Source organism: Cyrtonyx montezumae, unplaced genomic scaffold (assembly GCF_038088225.1).
Source record: "Cyrtonyx montezumae isolate F1298 unplaced genomic scaffold, pur_monq_1.0 scaffold_13, whole genome shotgun sequence".
In the NCBI taxonomy this organism is placed as follows: Eukaryota; Metazoa; Chordata; class Aves; order Galliformes; family Odontophoridae; genus Cyrtonyx; species Cyrtonyx montezumae.
The window spans coordinates 5,716,666-5,730,279 of NW_027071859.1; the positions used below are offsets into that span (position 1 = coordinate 5,716,666).

Consider the following 13,614-nt stretch of genomic DNA (forward strand, 5'->3'; position numbering starts at 1 on the left):
GAGACACCCAGCCCATGGCAGGGGGTGGGGCTGGGGGGGACTTTGGGGTCCCTTTCAACTGAGATCTTAACTTGCTGCTGAACATAAGGAAATGAAATCCCCAGTGGGGATTTTGGGAGGTGAGGATGGGGGTATCACAGTCTGTTGAACCCTGAGCTGTGGCAGCAGGGGCAGGGACCTCTGGCACGAAAGCATAAATGAGAGCAAAATCTAACATCACAGCTTGGCATGAACTGTGGTCCATGCATGTGAACAGCACAACCTGGTTCCAGCAAGCTCAGGGCCCTCCCCGAACTCCAGCTCCTTGCAGGACAGAATGAACCAATTGGGATAAAATTGGGATAAAAATGTGATGATTCAGTGATGCCCTGCAGCACAATAGAACCAGGCACATGATGGGTGTCAGGAGCCCGTATTTAGTGGGACCACCATGGATGGGTGTGATGGGCTGATAGCAGTTTGAGAGGATGGACTCCTCTGTCTCCTGTCCCATGGCAAATAGGGAAAAGTTGGGAACATAAATAGGGGAAAATAGGGGAAAGCCTTGCATATGCTGCCCAGGAGGTGGCACATCACTCAGGCACAGCCACCCTGCAGTTTCACAGCTCCAGTCATGTTTATTGAGCCCCAAAGTCCTGCACTGTGCCCTACTCATTCTGCCAACCCCAAGTTAGGTCCAATATTCAACCAAGGGAGGTCCCACGATGTAGGTCACTGCACCCCCAGTTTGCAGCAGGATCTGGTGGACGGGGACAGTCCCCACTGTATATTGTCATCAAGCTCCCCCAACCCTGTAGGATGCAGGAGCACCCACAGGTGTCACCCAGCAGCCACCTTCTCCCTGCGCATCCCTACATCACCATCTGTGTTTGAGATATTTTAGGGACACAGTGGTCTTGGCACTCCCTCCAGCACCACTGCCACATCACGTGCTTAATTCCATTGCACGGCATCACCCCCCTGCTCACAGCCTTCACTCTCTGGATAGAGGTGACCTTAGTCCACCTGTGGGGACACCACCACGGCCCTGTGGATGCTGCTCCCCTCCAACGATGCTCAGCAGCTCCTCCAGCTCCTGCTGCAGCCGCAGGCCCAGCAGCTCCTGCAGCAGCTCCCAGCGTCGGCTGCACGGTGCCACCCCCATGCGTTGCAGTGTCCCCTCTGTCAAGCGCAGCAGGGCTCGCCCAGTGACTGCATGCTCAGCTGCCAGCAGTGCCAGGTCCCCATGTCGTGCACCCAGCCATGCACACACCTCCTGCACCGTCCATTGTGTCGGGGGCACCTGTGTTGGGAGGAGAAGGATGAGCTGGGGGTGTCTCTCTGCCCCCCACAGCCCCATGGGAGTTATGGGGTCGGGGTGGTTTCTCTGTGCTACAGTCACCTATCCTGAAACATGGCCCTTCTGCCATCCCTGAGTCAGTGCCTGCACTCACATCCCCATATCGTCCCCTGCTTACCTGCTGTGGGGGCTGCAGGCACTGCCCTTGGCTCATCTCGTTGGGCAAACATCCTTCCTGCAGCACCTCAGCACCATCCCGTACCTGGGGCTCCATAGGGGTGTCCAGTCAGGGGCTCCCTGCAAACAGGGCTTTAATAACTGCAGTGAACACCCCCCCATGCAATGCAGACCACCAGGTTCGTGCCCCCCTGGGCCAAAGCTGGGATGAAGTCCTGGTGCTCGGAGCACCCAGGAAGTGAGATCAGCCCCAGTTCCCCGCCACCTCCACAAACGTGGGCATAAAGAAGAGCACCAGCATGCCCCAGTGCCCAACCTGGACCCCTTTCCCACCACACTCCCCTTCACACCTCTGCCCCAGGTGAAGCACACACCCGTGGCACCAAAAGCAGGAGTGCAAAAGAAACCTTTGCCCAGGCACTCCCTCTGCAGGCACACCGCAGGGCTGCCACAGGCACGGCTGTTCTGTGAGCTGACATCGTGCTCCCCCCTTTCCTCTTTGCCTGGCTGCATCTTCCCCATGCAGCTCAGGGGTTGGTGAGACCCCAGCCAGCCCCAAGCACAATGTTTCCCAGGGTCAGAGGAGCACAGAGCGTGGCACCAACCTTACTCCTGAGCAGGTGAGGGAATGCTGCAAAGGTTTCTCCACCTCCTGTCCCCATCAGCTGGAGAAAGGGCCCATCTCTGCCTGCATCACAGGGAAAAGCCCTCAGGTTCCCACACAGATCAGTGTGGGACACACACAGCAGCCTCACCCCAACACGGAGGAGAGGCAGCAGGCACCGGAGCAGGATGAGCCATAGGGATGAGTCACGTCCCAAAGGCTGCAGCCCTGCCCCACTGAGCTTGTAAGAACCAGTCACTGCCTGCAACAGCCCCCAGGGATCGTAGTGGGAGGGTGGGGGTGCTCGTGTCCCCCGTTGTGAAGGAGGATGGCACAGTTATGCAATTAGCAGCTGCTGGAGGAAAAAGGCCACGTGCATCCAGGTGGGTGCAGAGCTTCCAGCACTTGCATGCTGGCACAGCCATGAGAACACGACCCTACATGTGTGGGAACCCCAGGGACTGCAGAGCTGACCTACCACAATCAGTACGGAAGCACGGGATGGACAGCATAGATCAGCTCCTGCTTTCCAGATCTCCTCTTCCCCATCTCCAAAGAGACATCTGCACAGAGCCCCATGACTTTGACTTGCCCCATTACCTGAACACGGGCAGAGGAATGGATGTGCAGCACAACATCTGCCTGTAAGGTGCCTTGGTGTGCCACCAGCAGGACTTCCCTGTGCTGGGACACTGCTGTGCATGCTTGACATCAGGTACTAATGCAAAAGCAAAGAGCTTCTGCCCAGGTCCTCACTTCCACCCCCAGCCACCCTGCTCTGCAGCTCCCATTGGTGCAGAGCAGCAACGGTGCACAAGGATGTCCAGCCAGGAACAAACAGTAACCACCCATCCCTTATCTCAGGCTGGCAGGGCTGCCTGCCCACATGGGACCTGCAAGGTTGGTTTCATCCATACATGGGACCCAAAGGTTGCTCTGGATGTATCTGTATCGCCCAGGGTGGGTAACCCAAGCCATCTTCTTCATAACAATACCACCAAATGAGTGAGGAAAATAACCCAAAGGACAAGAACCCTTCCCAAAATCCCACCTCACATCTCACCTCCCCAAAATCTTGGAGGAAAGACTACAAAGTCTGAACAACTGAACTGTATCACCAAAGCTGCCTCCACTCCTGAATGTTCAGAACTTGAGGGACACATAAGGTGCCATGGAAAGCATGAGATACAAAAGCAGGTGTTGTTTTGATGACACGTTTGGGCTCCAGAGCTCAGTGTGGTTTCCAGGCACATTTCAGATGAGCTGCCTCCCATTTGGGAAAGCAGAGCTGAGAGCATGCAGCCCTCACCACAACCCCTGCACTCCTCATGCAAACAGAAGTGGGAAGAAAAGGGGGAAAAAAAAAGCTTGGATTGCCCATTTTATTGAGGCTGACATCAGTGACAGTCATTTCTCAGAAGCAGTTAGCTCATTCCAAGAGATTAATCTGCTTACAAGGACACTGGAGACAGGTATTAACTTATATTCTCCTGGAAGTGGGATATTTCTTAACAGTGTGCTCGTTAGCTGACAATTACCATCGGAATAGCTAAAAGATATATATACAAAGGCCACCAAAAGTCCTTCCCAAGAAGGACTGTAGGTATGTTTTCATTAGTGCATTGAAATGGCATTGCCAGGCACAGGATACATGATTACTTCATCAGCAGTCCCTTTTCCCCACTACTGAGGGTAGAGCTCCACCAACATGGCATGCCCCTAGAAAAGGAGAAAGAGAGAAGTCAGAGAAAGCACTGATGGTAACGGGCATGAGCTCAGCAGCCCTCCACATGCAATCACATCCCTCGCTCTGAGGGCACAGCAAAGGCCAGTGCAGCACCATTACCTGCCCTCCTGCAGCGCAGGCAGCGATCAGGCCGTACTGCCCCCCCTCCTTCTTCAACCTGTGTGCAGCAGTAATCGCCAGGCGGCAGCCAGTGGCACCAAACGGATGTCCCAGAGAGAGGGAACCACCCCACGTGTTGAACTTCTCCAGGGGAGGGGCTCCAACCTACAAAGAACACACACAGTATGAGAAATGCTGAACCTGAGGTGAGCACTGAGTCAGCCGAGGGAGCACAGGTGAAGGCAATGCACCCGTGTGACCAGAGGGGCTGGAGTGTGACTCCACCTCTCCCAGACCCCATATAAGATCTGACTGCCTCTGGGGAAGGATCTCTTTCTGGAGATCACTCCTTTGGAGTTCCCTACTGCAAGCCTAAGGACACAGATCACCTGTTTTCCTTTATTTTGATTGCCTCTTTCCATCAAGATAATCTTTCTAATTACACCACCTGTAAAATATCTCTACAATACTGTTTGGCACTATTCATTGTTAACTACACACAGTGACACACATGTAAAGAGACAGCCTGCCCTCACCACCACAACCCAGCACATGGGCTTGGTAAGTGCTTGGTAGACTGCAGAAGTGCTTGATGACAGCACAAAACTGTGCCAAGGAGTTTAATGCTCCACTGCAACCTGTGTTGTTGGAAGGCATCTGGAAGGACTGACTCCCATCTGCTGGCCTTCATTCCCAGCAGTTACTACAGTGGGTCCAGGTCTCCACCTCCTGTTGTCATGGGGAACACCACCACCCCCACAGAAGATGTACAGATTGGGATTTGTTAACCCAGAGTTCAAGAAACGTGACTTCTCCCCATGGGGCCTAACAGAAGCAGTAGCCACAACGTGGAATCCATCCATCTCAAGTAGAAATGAAAGATAAAAACATCCTGGCAGCATCCTTACCTTTGACTTTCTGCCCATGTAGTTTTGTGCAAACCAGTCTGAATCCATAGCTTTCATATTAGCCAGTATCTGCCCCTGAAAGGGAGAGAACAGATGTTAAAGAAAGCCTGCAGATAGTGCTAGCAAACCTGAGATATCCTGGGATTACCACAGCCACAAATCTAATACAACCCATTGGAAGAAACATTTTACAGAAGCAACTCTGTTAACCAATGTTAGCTCAACCTCAGCGTACTCTCCTGGGGACTTCAAGCACCACAAGCCACCCTTAGGATAGACTGATGATTATTTATTCAAAATACATACAGCACATAGAGAGAGAGAAATGGAAAATTATACTTACCTGTATTTAGCAAAAATGGTTAACAGGAACTTTCACCAACACAGAAGTGAAAAAAAAAACAAGTCTATATAATGGTATTTTACAGTTAGAGGTGGCCTCGGTGTTCCAGAATCACTTACAGCAAAAGCTTCATGGAATTCAAACACATCAATGTCAGCCATGGTCAGACCAGCCTTCTCTAGCACTTTGGGAGTAGCATATGTTGGACTGATGAAGAAGAGGTAAGAAACAGGAGTCATATATGTTTCTTCCCATGATTATTCCCATTTTTCCAAGCCAGCTAGCATTCCTCCTTCCCAGGATGCACAGCTTCTGTGCTGGTGTGCTAGTATGATCATCACCACCTACCCAAGTAGCAGTTGGTCCTTTGGATCCTGGGACACATAGACAAAATCCCTGCACAAGACAAATGCTATTAGTAACAGAAAAAGAAGCAGGAAGCAAAAGCTTCAGACCCCACATGCAGCAGTCCCTTTTTTACCTTAGGTAGGCCTTTGGTTTGTATCCTAGTGCCAGAGCCTTCTCTTCAGACATGAGCAACATTGCTGAGGCACCGTCCGTCTACAAGAGGGAGACAAAACCCATAAGGTTGCTGCCCCAAAAGCAACCACGCACCACACACAGAATGAGCCTGGCAACCCTCCTACAGAGCACCCAAATGTAACCAGAGCTTCCAGGCTTTTCCATAGCACTCCAAGATCTCTAAAGCTGGCTTTGCTCCTGCATCCCAGCCGTTTGCCTTGCCTAACCGAATCCTGTGAAGTCTCAGGAACTGGGAGTCAGATACACCCCACCTCATTTTAAGAACTACTTTGCACTTCATCATGGCTGATGGTTGGGTTTGATGTCTTCTTGAAGGCATTTTCCAACCAAAGTGATTTTATGACTCTGAGAAGAGCTTTCTTAAAAAGTGTTAGAAAATGAAGAGTTAAGCAGAAGAGAGGATGACCACAGATGTGCCACAGAAATATCCTCCACAGAGCAAAAGAAGAGAAGACTTAAAGTAATAAGTTTAGCCTGAAAAACTCCCAATTTGTAGATTTACAATGCAATCAGTCCCATCAGGAGACAGAATTTCTACGTATGCCTTTGAACAACCAACCCTCCATGTTTTTCAACAGACAGCTACAGCAAAACAAAGAGGTGAAAACAGACAATTCAGGGGTTTCGTTCTTGTCTATCACTTTTACTCTGCTGACTCACATGGGCCTTACCAGGAAGGATGAGTTGGCAGCTGTGACAGTTCCATAGGGCTTGACAAAAGCTGGCTTCAGCTTGCTCATCTGCTCCAGCGAGGATGGACGGATCCCATTGTCCTTAGTAACTGTATCTTTGCCTGTTAATAGAAACAACAAAACCAAAAGTAAGCAACATCTAAGAATATAAACATCAGGAAAAAAAAAAGAGAGAGAAAAAGCCAAGACAGAGCTTTACCAAACTAATGCATGCACATAATTCACCTGGCACTTTGAAGGGTACCACATCCAGGAGCAAGCCTTCTTCCTGGGCTTTCTTGGCGAGCGTGTGTGAGCGGAGGGCATACTCATCTTGCTCCACACGGGAAATTGCAAAGGCAGCAGCCAAGCGGTCAGCTGAGTGCCCCATGGTCTCACTGGTGGAGAACTCTGCCACAGCTGGAAGCTACAAAACAAGAAAAATAAGGTCAGCACACCCCTACAGCCACCCCTACTGTGGATACAGGCTACACTGTATCTCATCTCTGCTACACTGTGCTTCCCCCACAGTCAAGCCAAAGGTGGACAGGAGCAAGGATACAAACAGTTCTCTTGTGAGAAATTCAGAGGTGGAGGAAGGAAGTGCTTGTCCATCCCGTCTCCATCATGCCTTAATTCACCTCCATCAGAGGGCTACAAGAGTGGCTCCTGCTGTTAACTAGTAGGCTACTAATTTCCACTAGAGAAGCTGAACACATGCAGCAGGATTTGGCCAGGAACAGCAGACAGAGGAGGAGGTTCAAAATGTTGAAATAAGTTGGGTTACTGAAGACCAACACGTAAGTAGACAAAGTAAAATGCAAAGCACAGTCACGAGTGCTATAAGCTGCACTAATCAACTGCAGCTTTAACTTAAATCACAGTACAGAGATCTGATAAGGGAGAGCAAAAGGCAGCCACCTTAGCCCTTTTTAAATTTATTTACACTCTTCAGTGAAGCTAAAAATGGTATCTGAGCCACCTTGCATTATACCTCCTTATAAAATAGTTCAGCTTTAGTATCTATGTGCCTGAAAAACATTACCTCAGGAGCAAAGTAGTCAGGGCGAATTTTGGAAATCAGGGCAAGCTTTTGGCCCATGGTCTTGGCTCGGTTAAGAGTGAGCATAGTCTTCCTCATCTTTCTGCTGTGACGAATAGGAACGTCTGACATCAGCTCCACACCTCCTGCTACGACGACGTCGCACTGTCCTGCTGCAATCAAACCTATGCCTGCAGGACAAGAGGTTCCCGTGAGAGCTGCAAGTATGCTTACCCCATCAGTGCCTGCACAACTACATTTTATTTCCTTCACCAGCCACTGGCTTCAGCCATGTTATACAGCATGTGCTTAACGAGATGATGAACAAAAAACTTTTGCTTCCAATTCTCTGTCCCACACAGCAGCTGGGAGAAGAGTGTCACCAGTAAATCAGGACACTAACTCAAACTTTTTCTTCCACTCTGCCTAGGCTGACAGCAGGCTGAAAGGCAGCAACTTCATCAAGATTTAGTCTTTTCCTCTCAGGCAAACACAGACACTGAACAGAGACTATGGTTGAATAGAAACAGCATCAAGCTGCTGGCAGGCCTACTGCAGATACTCAATTTGTGTTGCATTTTGTTGGTTCAAGATCTTTCCTTCCATTCCAGAATGGCTTCAGATCCTTAGTTACAGCCACAAGCCAGACAAGGGATGGAGTTGCTAAGCTCAGTTTCAAACCACAGCTTGTTCCTCCAGCCAACATACCTGTGGTCATAGCCTGGTTTGAAGAAATGCAAGCCATGGTGACTGTATGGGCTGGTGTTTTGTCAGAGAAGCCAGCTCCCAAAGCAGCCTATAAGCAACAAGGAATGACTGTTACAATTGAGGCGTTTTGCTCAATAGGGTCAGAGCTGCCTTCTGCTCAGTAACACACCTTTGCAGACTAACCTGAAAACAAGTACATCGAGTTCCTACTCAGCCAATTACTACAGCAGCACCTCTCCCATCCCTGGGAACAAGAGAAGGCAGCTGCCCCCCTCTCAGGGCTGTCAAGCCACGTAGACAATCACTGGAACAACCTAACCACACAACTCACCACTTCAAAGGAGCTTTCAAATACATAGCATCCTCTTTTATTCACATTATTTGTAAAAGTGGCATGTGAGAAGAATTTAGAACCCTCGGTATGAGGCATCGAGTTGCTTTAAACAGAACAGAAAACATTTCCTGCAGTTTGGAAAGCTGTGTCTCATCTGACCCAACCTCACAGCACAGAACTGCTCACACCATGACCTTCCCTAGTTGAGACGTGGCCAACTAGTTTAAAGTTCAGCAGTTGCTCCAAGTTAAAATTAAACCACAGCCTCATCTGACTGGCGGGTGACCAAAGCAAGTATTTGCATACACAAGAATAAAACTGCTGGTGGAATGAGAGCCTCACAATCTCCTAAGTGTTCCCAGCACATGTTATGTAATGGCTTAGCCTGGTTGCAGTGAATAACAGCAAATCACATGCCACCCCCGTAACATTCCTTCAGTGGATCAATTTCTTTCTGTGTTTAATATGTGAATTGAATTTTTGCCTGCCAGGAAAAAAAACAAAGAGCAACTAAGCTGCTCCATTTCAATTCCTTTAAATGCTGCATCTCATCAGCCAACTAAAATAAATACAAAGCAGTCTACAGCAGCACACTCTGCTCCTTTCAAGTACTTCAGACACGCCAGCAATTGAGTCCAATTGATCACTAGAATGGAGTGATCAGCAATCATTAACAAAAGCTTCCCTTCCAGGGAAGAATCAAGCAGAGGCTTCAGAGCACTAAAATGCATTTGATCTCTGGCAGATGCCCATGCAGTTATATGATAAGACACTACTGCACAAATGGCAGCAGTGTCTAGTATTCTACTAGAATTTTTTTGCAAGGTATTACCTTCTTCCTGGCTGCTGAAATCTGACTTAAAGGAGATAAGCTGCACATAACCCACCTCTCTGGCAACATTGCTCGTTTTCACTTCCTGGATAACTGTGCCATACACAATGTAATCAACAACATCCTTTGGGACACTGGTCCTGTTCAGCAACCCCCTAAGGAGAAGACAGAAACAAACAGAATTTGCAGCAAGTGAGCAATGACTTTGCCTCTACCCTCAAGCTTCTATCTTCCACTAGCTTGCCTGGAGAACAAGGCAATGGTGGAGCTACATCTGCTGCCCAAATTCAGAAGAAATCTTGCTCACATGTGTACTTAATGACAAGTGCAACTGAATACAGACTGGAATAAAACATAGCAGTAACACTATTACAATGACATAATTTCATGAAACCAGTTACTATCCAGAAGTGGTTGTTAGCTTATTCCCCAATTTGAGTACCCTGACATCCAAATTAAAGGAAGAATGCCTCAGAGATAACAAGGCCAATTACCTTTGGTGTAGGCATATGTCAAGCACCCACAAGGAGACATAGAAAGTAAGCAGACTATTTTCACAGTTCATTAGGAAAACATACTGAATAATTTGTCCAAGCATCCTGGTAAATATGCCAATACAGAAAATCCCAGTGTAGGCAGTGATTAAGAATAGTGGAATTCAGACATAGCTTAATGCACTACAAGCCACCAAATAAAAAGGAAATTCAGTTTACTTACTGCAGTGCTGCTCTGGCTAAGTCATGAGGCATAAGGTCTGCATACCTGGAAGCAAAAGAAGCAAGGCAAAAATTAAAGTGACAGAAAACCATAGAAAACGACTTCACCAGGAGACCATAAGCACACATCAGATTCATAGAACAGGTGACCCATCAGAAATGTTTCCTTATAAATGCAGTGAAGCATTTCAGATCAAGCACTGAAAAGCAGAACAAAGATGCCCACAGCCATCCCTAGGGAGCTCTGCTCCTAAATTGCTGTCAGCAATTGAACTTATTGCCAGTTCAGTACTTTCAGGCACGAAAGAAATAACAACATGGAGAACCACCATTAAGCCCTTTTTTTCCCCCACAGAAAGATTCCACTACCATCCAAGTGAGCACCTGTTTTCTTAAGTTATACTTACGAGGTGCCAGACTGCAAAAATGGAATACGGACGCCCTCCACCACCACGATATTCTTCACACCACTTTTGGCTAAGGTCTTCTTACTCTTAGGCTGAACAGCTGAAAGAGAAGCATACCTAACTGTTAACAAGCAAGCTCAGAGCTGTTAAAACTAGGAGAAAAGTATGGAAAATGTTCTTTTTTGGTGCATAAGTCAAAAGCACTGCGGGAAGAACAGCCACGCTGTAACCTCGTCTCTGGTTAATTAGGTGATCCATAGAAAAGGTTTGACAACTCAACTTCTCAACTGAGGCAACAGCACAGCTGAGAATAAATGCAGGGAACTCCTCATCTCCATTTACACTGACAAGAACACTGCAGGAACAGATACATCTAAAAATGGTGCACAGCTTACAATACAAATGAAGCAGAGCAAACTGAGAGCCCTGCAGCCAGAGTCAGACCTCATAGTCTCTCATTAAGAAGCAGCAGGCAACAATCCACCTTCCAAAGCAACTACTTATATACGTGCTCTTACTGCACAGTGAAGGTGAGATAATTCAGGATAAATCAACATACAGTTCAAGAAATAACTTGCACTTCCATAGGAAAACAGAAGCAAGGAGTGCATACAGTTGCTGCAAGTAATATGTTACTTTAAGGTGTCCAATTATTTCAGGGTTGAGATAAAGCAGTGCCACAATATAGTACCATTCAACAGAGCTCTTCTGGAGTGATAATTAACAGAGTTCAGTGAGATCAGGCGTGCAAATCATAATGAGCATACACAGCAGCATGGGGTAGCTTCATTTGCAAAACATTAAAGGACAAAAACAGACTGAATTCAGCTAAATACTGTGCAGGGTGAGTAAACATACAAGTATGAAACTCCGGCACTGTTTGTGGCTTTTTTCATGAGGCTCTCTGTGCAAAACCAAGGAGGTATGGGAAGCTACCACTTAGGTTCCTTCCCAAATCTAGGCAGCTCAAAGCATTAGTCACTTGAGGAAGTACACAATAAATATTAGAGCCCCACAGCACCCCAGTGAGAACCACAGCTAATAATTCCTGTCACTGTGTGCTCTCAGCAGCTCTGCTGAGAACCAAGTCTCATTGGACTTCAGAGCTAACTTCACAATCTTCTCCTAGTCAAGGACAATTCCCTCTCCTCCGGGGAAATGCGTCTGGTTATATCCAGATTATAACTTCCTATCTTAGCTTCTCTGATTAGACTCTAGTTCTAATCAGCTGAAAATGTGCTGTGAGCTCTGAAACAAGCACAGATTTTGAGGGAGAGAGCCCCTCAGGTATTCAGAGCACCCCACTGTGGTGTTTTGCTTGGAGTTTTACTTCTCTGCAACTTTAGAAGGGCACTTTTGATCTCCAGCTGTCTGCACTGCATTTCTGAGATCTGTGCCTGGAAAAGGGAAAAAGGGAAGCACAGCCTTCTAGCACAGACCCAATGGGATCTCCAGTGCTTTCACTTTACCTGGAGCTTGTAACTGTGAAGAGCAGCTGAGTGATCGAGCAACTGTAAAACAAAAAGAATCAGACAAATCTTGAGTGTAAAAAACACTTCTGCCTCCTGTAAGAAATATTAAAATATAACCACCGTGAGATAACTGCACTCAAACATCTCAAAGATATTCTTAGTTACTCTGATCACAAAAATGACACTTCATATTACAGTTAGCATGAGATCCTTCCCTGGATAACATGTGAAAGAGAAATACAGCAACAATGGAATTAGTTAAGAAACAGATGACAACGGAACAAAAATTCAGCTACAAGCATCCACTCAAACACTACCACTTGAAATGAATGTTATGAACTGACAATTCATGGTTTTAATAAACACAGACATACTTACAGACCCTGACGGCCCATGCTGAGGAAGCAGGGAGGTTTCGGATGGCATGGGTGAGCATAGAAGTCATTTTGATATCTAGAGATGGAGAAAGACTGCTAATAGTCCAATCTGATCTATTTGGAATAATTTCAAGAGAAACAATCTGCTTGCTTCACATAGACCCAAAGAAAGGGAAGAAACAAAGCTGATCCAAGAGCATCAGAGGCACAGAGATTACTTTCTGTCACACCTCTTGAACAGCATCTAACAGATGAGGTGACTGGCTTGTGACTGTGGCCTGCTAATACCCCTGTAAACAAACACTTATCTCTGTGATGACCCAGCTCTGTACTGTCAGCAGCCAGCAGTTATAGATTCCCCCCTCTGTATCTATTCCACCACTTCCCCCCGGTATGTTATCCCAGAGCACAGCCAACGTCATTGCCAACGTGACTGCCAACGTGACTCTCCTGACACACTCTCCTTGTCACAATTTCACACCGCTACCTTTAACTTTAACCCCAATAACTCTTGTTCTGCAGGGATGCACAACAACATCCCATACATCTCTCTCCTTTAAAGGTCCCTTCCAACTCTATGACTGACTACACTAGCACCCCACAAGCCTATTTCAGACTCCTCACACAGGCCCCAAACCAGACCTTTCCACTTCTCAACCACCCCCCTCTGCTTCCTTCCCTCCACACCCCCAGTCCTCGTGGATTTCACTCCCCTAAACGCATAACACCCTTCGGTTTTTTTTTTTCAGCAACCCTCAGGGACCCCAAGAAGGCTCCTCAACGCATGCAGTCACCCAGAACCCCCACCTGACCTGCTCATACAACAGCCCCTACAGCCCCACACGTACACACGTAGCATGCCACACGCTTCCCCCCCCGTGTTCCCTTCTCATACACACTCCTAGGCCGCACCCACACACAAACCCCCGATACCCACTCACAGCGACCAGCAAGCCCGCCCCCTCCCCAAACCCCAAACCCCACACCCCTTAACCCCCACGAGCCCGTTTCCCTTCACAAATCATAATTTCCCCCCACAAATCACCATTTTCCCCCAGCGCTCACCCACCTCAGCCCGCACACCCCCCGTGCCGCCCTCTCAGTGCCGCCGCAGCCGGCTGCCCTCAGCAAGGCCCCCTCCCCGCCCCTAGGGCTGTCCCACATCATGCCTGACAAAAAATCGCACACACCCTCTCTTAGCCACCCTCTCCCTCCGCACCGCTCTCACCTCTGATTGAGTGCAGACATCTACTGACCTTCCGTGGACATCGTGGAGGAGGGAGAGGACCGAAAACCGGCGGTGCTCGGAGGCAGGCACTATTGCGGGCAGCCTCAGACGCGGCGCGAAACCCCCT

At 48.2% G+C, this 13,614-nt stretch overlaps 3 protein-coding genes across 3 annotated transcripts in view; all 3 read right to left on the reverse strand.

Moving 5' to 3' along the window:
- CLU (clusterin) overlaps positions 1 to 13,363 on the reverse strand; it is a 212,328-nt gene extending 198,965 nt beyond the window's left edge. The window contains 1 exon segment of the mRNA XM_065730590.1: positions 13,358 to 13,363. The gene's annotated coding sequence lies outside the window, so the exon portion shown is untranslated.
- Positions 755 to 2,317, reverse strand: LOC136045285 (sterile alpha motif domain-containing protein 12-like). Its single transcript, XM_065731120.1, has 3 exons — positions 2,062 to 2,317; positions 1,458 to 1,576; positions 755 to 1,282 (listed from the first exon to the last, which is right to left on the reverse strand). Exons 2-3 carry the CDS (start codon positions 1,551 to 1,553, stop codon positions 974 to 976), a joined length of 405 nt encoding a protein of 134 aa, XP_065587192.1. The 5' UTR covers positions 1,554 to 1,576; positions 2,062 to 2,317; the 3' UTR covers positions 755 to 973.
- Positions 3,429 to 12,525, reverse strand: HADHB (hydroxyacyl-CoA dehydrogenase trifunctional multienzyme complex subunit beta). Its single transcript, XM_065730543.1, has 15 exons — positions 12,261 to 12,525; positions 11,880 to 11,921; positions 10,411 to 10,510; positions 10,005 to 10,049; positions 9,343 to 9,442; positions 8,122 to 8,209; positions 7,417 to 7,604; positions 6,618 to 6,798; positions 6,372 to 6,493; positions 5,639 to 5,718; positions 5,506 to 5,553; positions 5,277 to 5,364; positions 4,815 to 4,889; positions 3,907 to 4,071; positions 3,429 to 3,779 (listed from the first exon to the last, which is right to left on the reverse strand). The coding sequence occupies exons 1-15, from the start codon at positions 12,325 to 12,327 to the stop codon at positions 3,744 to 3,746; spliced, it is 1,425 nt and encodes a 474-aa protein (XP_065586615.1). The 5' UTR covers positions 12,328 to 12,525; the 3' UTR covers positions 3,429 to 3,743.
- Positions 13,364 to 13,614: the final 251 nt, after the last annotated feature.

Excerpts from the sequence above, each read along its gene's own strand:
- LOC136045285 (XM_065731120.1), bottom strand. The coding sequence starts at position 1,553 with ATGGAGCCCCAGGTACGGGATGGTGCTGAGGTGCTGCAGGAAGGATGT. Across the intron at positions 1,283-1,457 it reads GCCTGCAGCCCCCACAGCAG|GTGCCCCCGACACAATGGAC; the intron begins GTAAGCAGGGGA and ends CTCCCAACACAG.
- HADHB (XM_065730543.1), bottom strand. The coding sequence starts at position 12,327 with ATGACTTCTATGCTCACCCATGCCATCCGAAACCTCCCTGCTTCCTCA. Across the intron at positions 10,511-11,879 it reads TTCACAGTTACAAGCTCCAG|CTGTTCAGCCTAAGAGTAAG; the intron begins GTAAAGTGAAAG and ends CTTCTCTTTCAG. Across the intron at positions 5,365-5,505 it reads AAGGACCAACTGCTACTTGG|TCCAACATATGCTACTCCCA; the intron begins GTAGGTGGTGAT and ends CTTCTTCATCAG.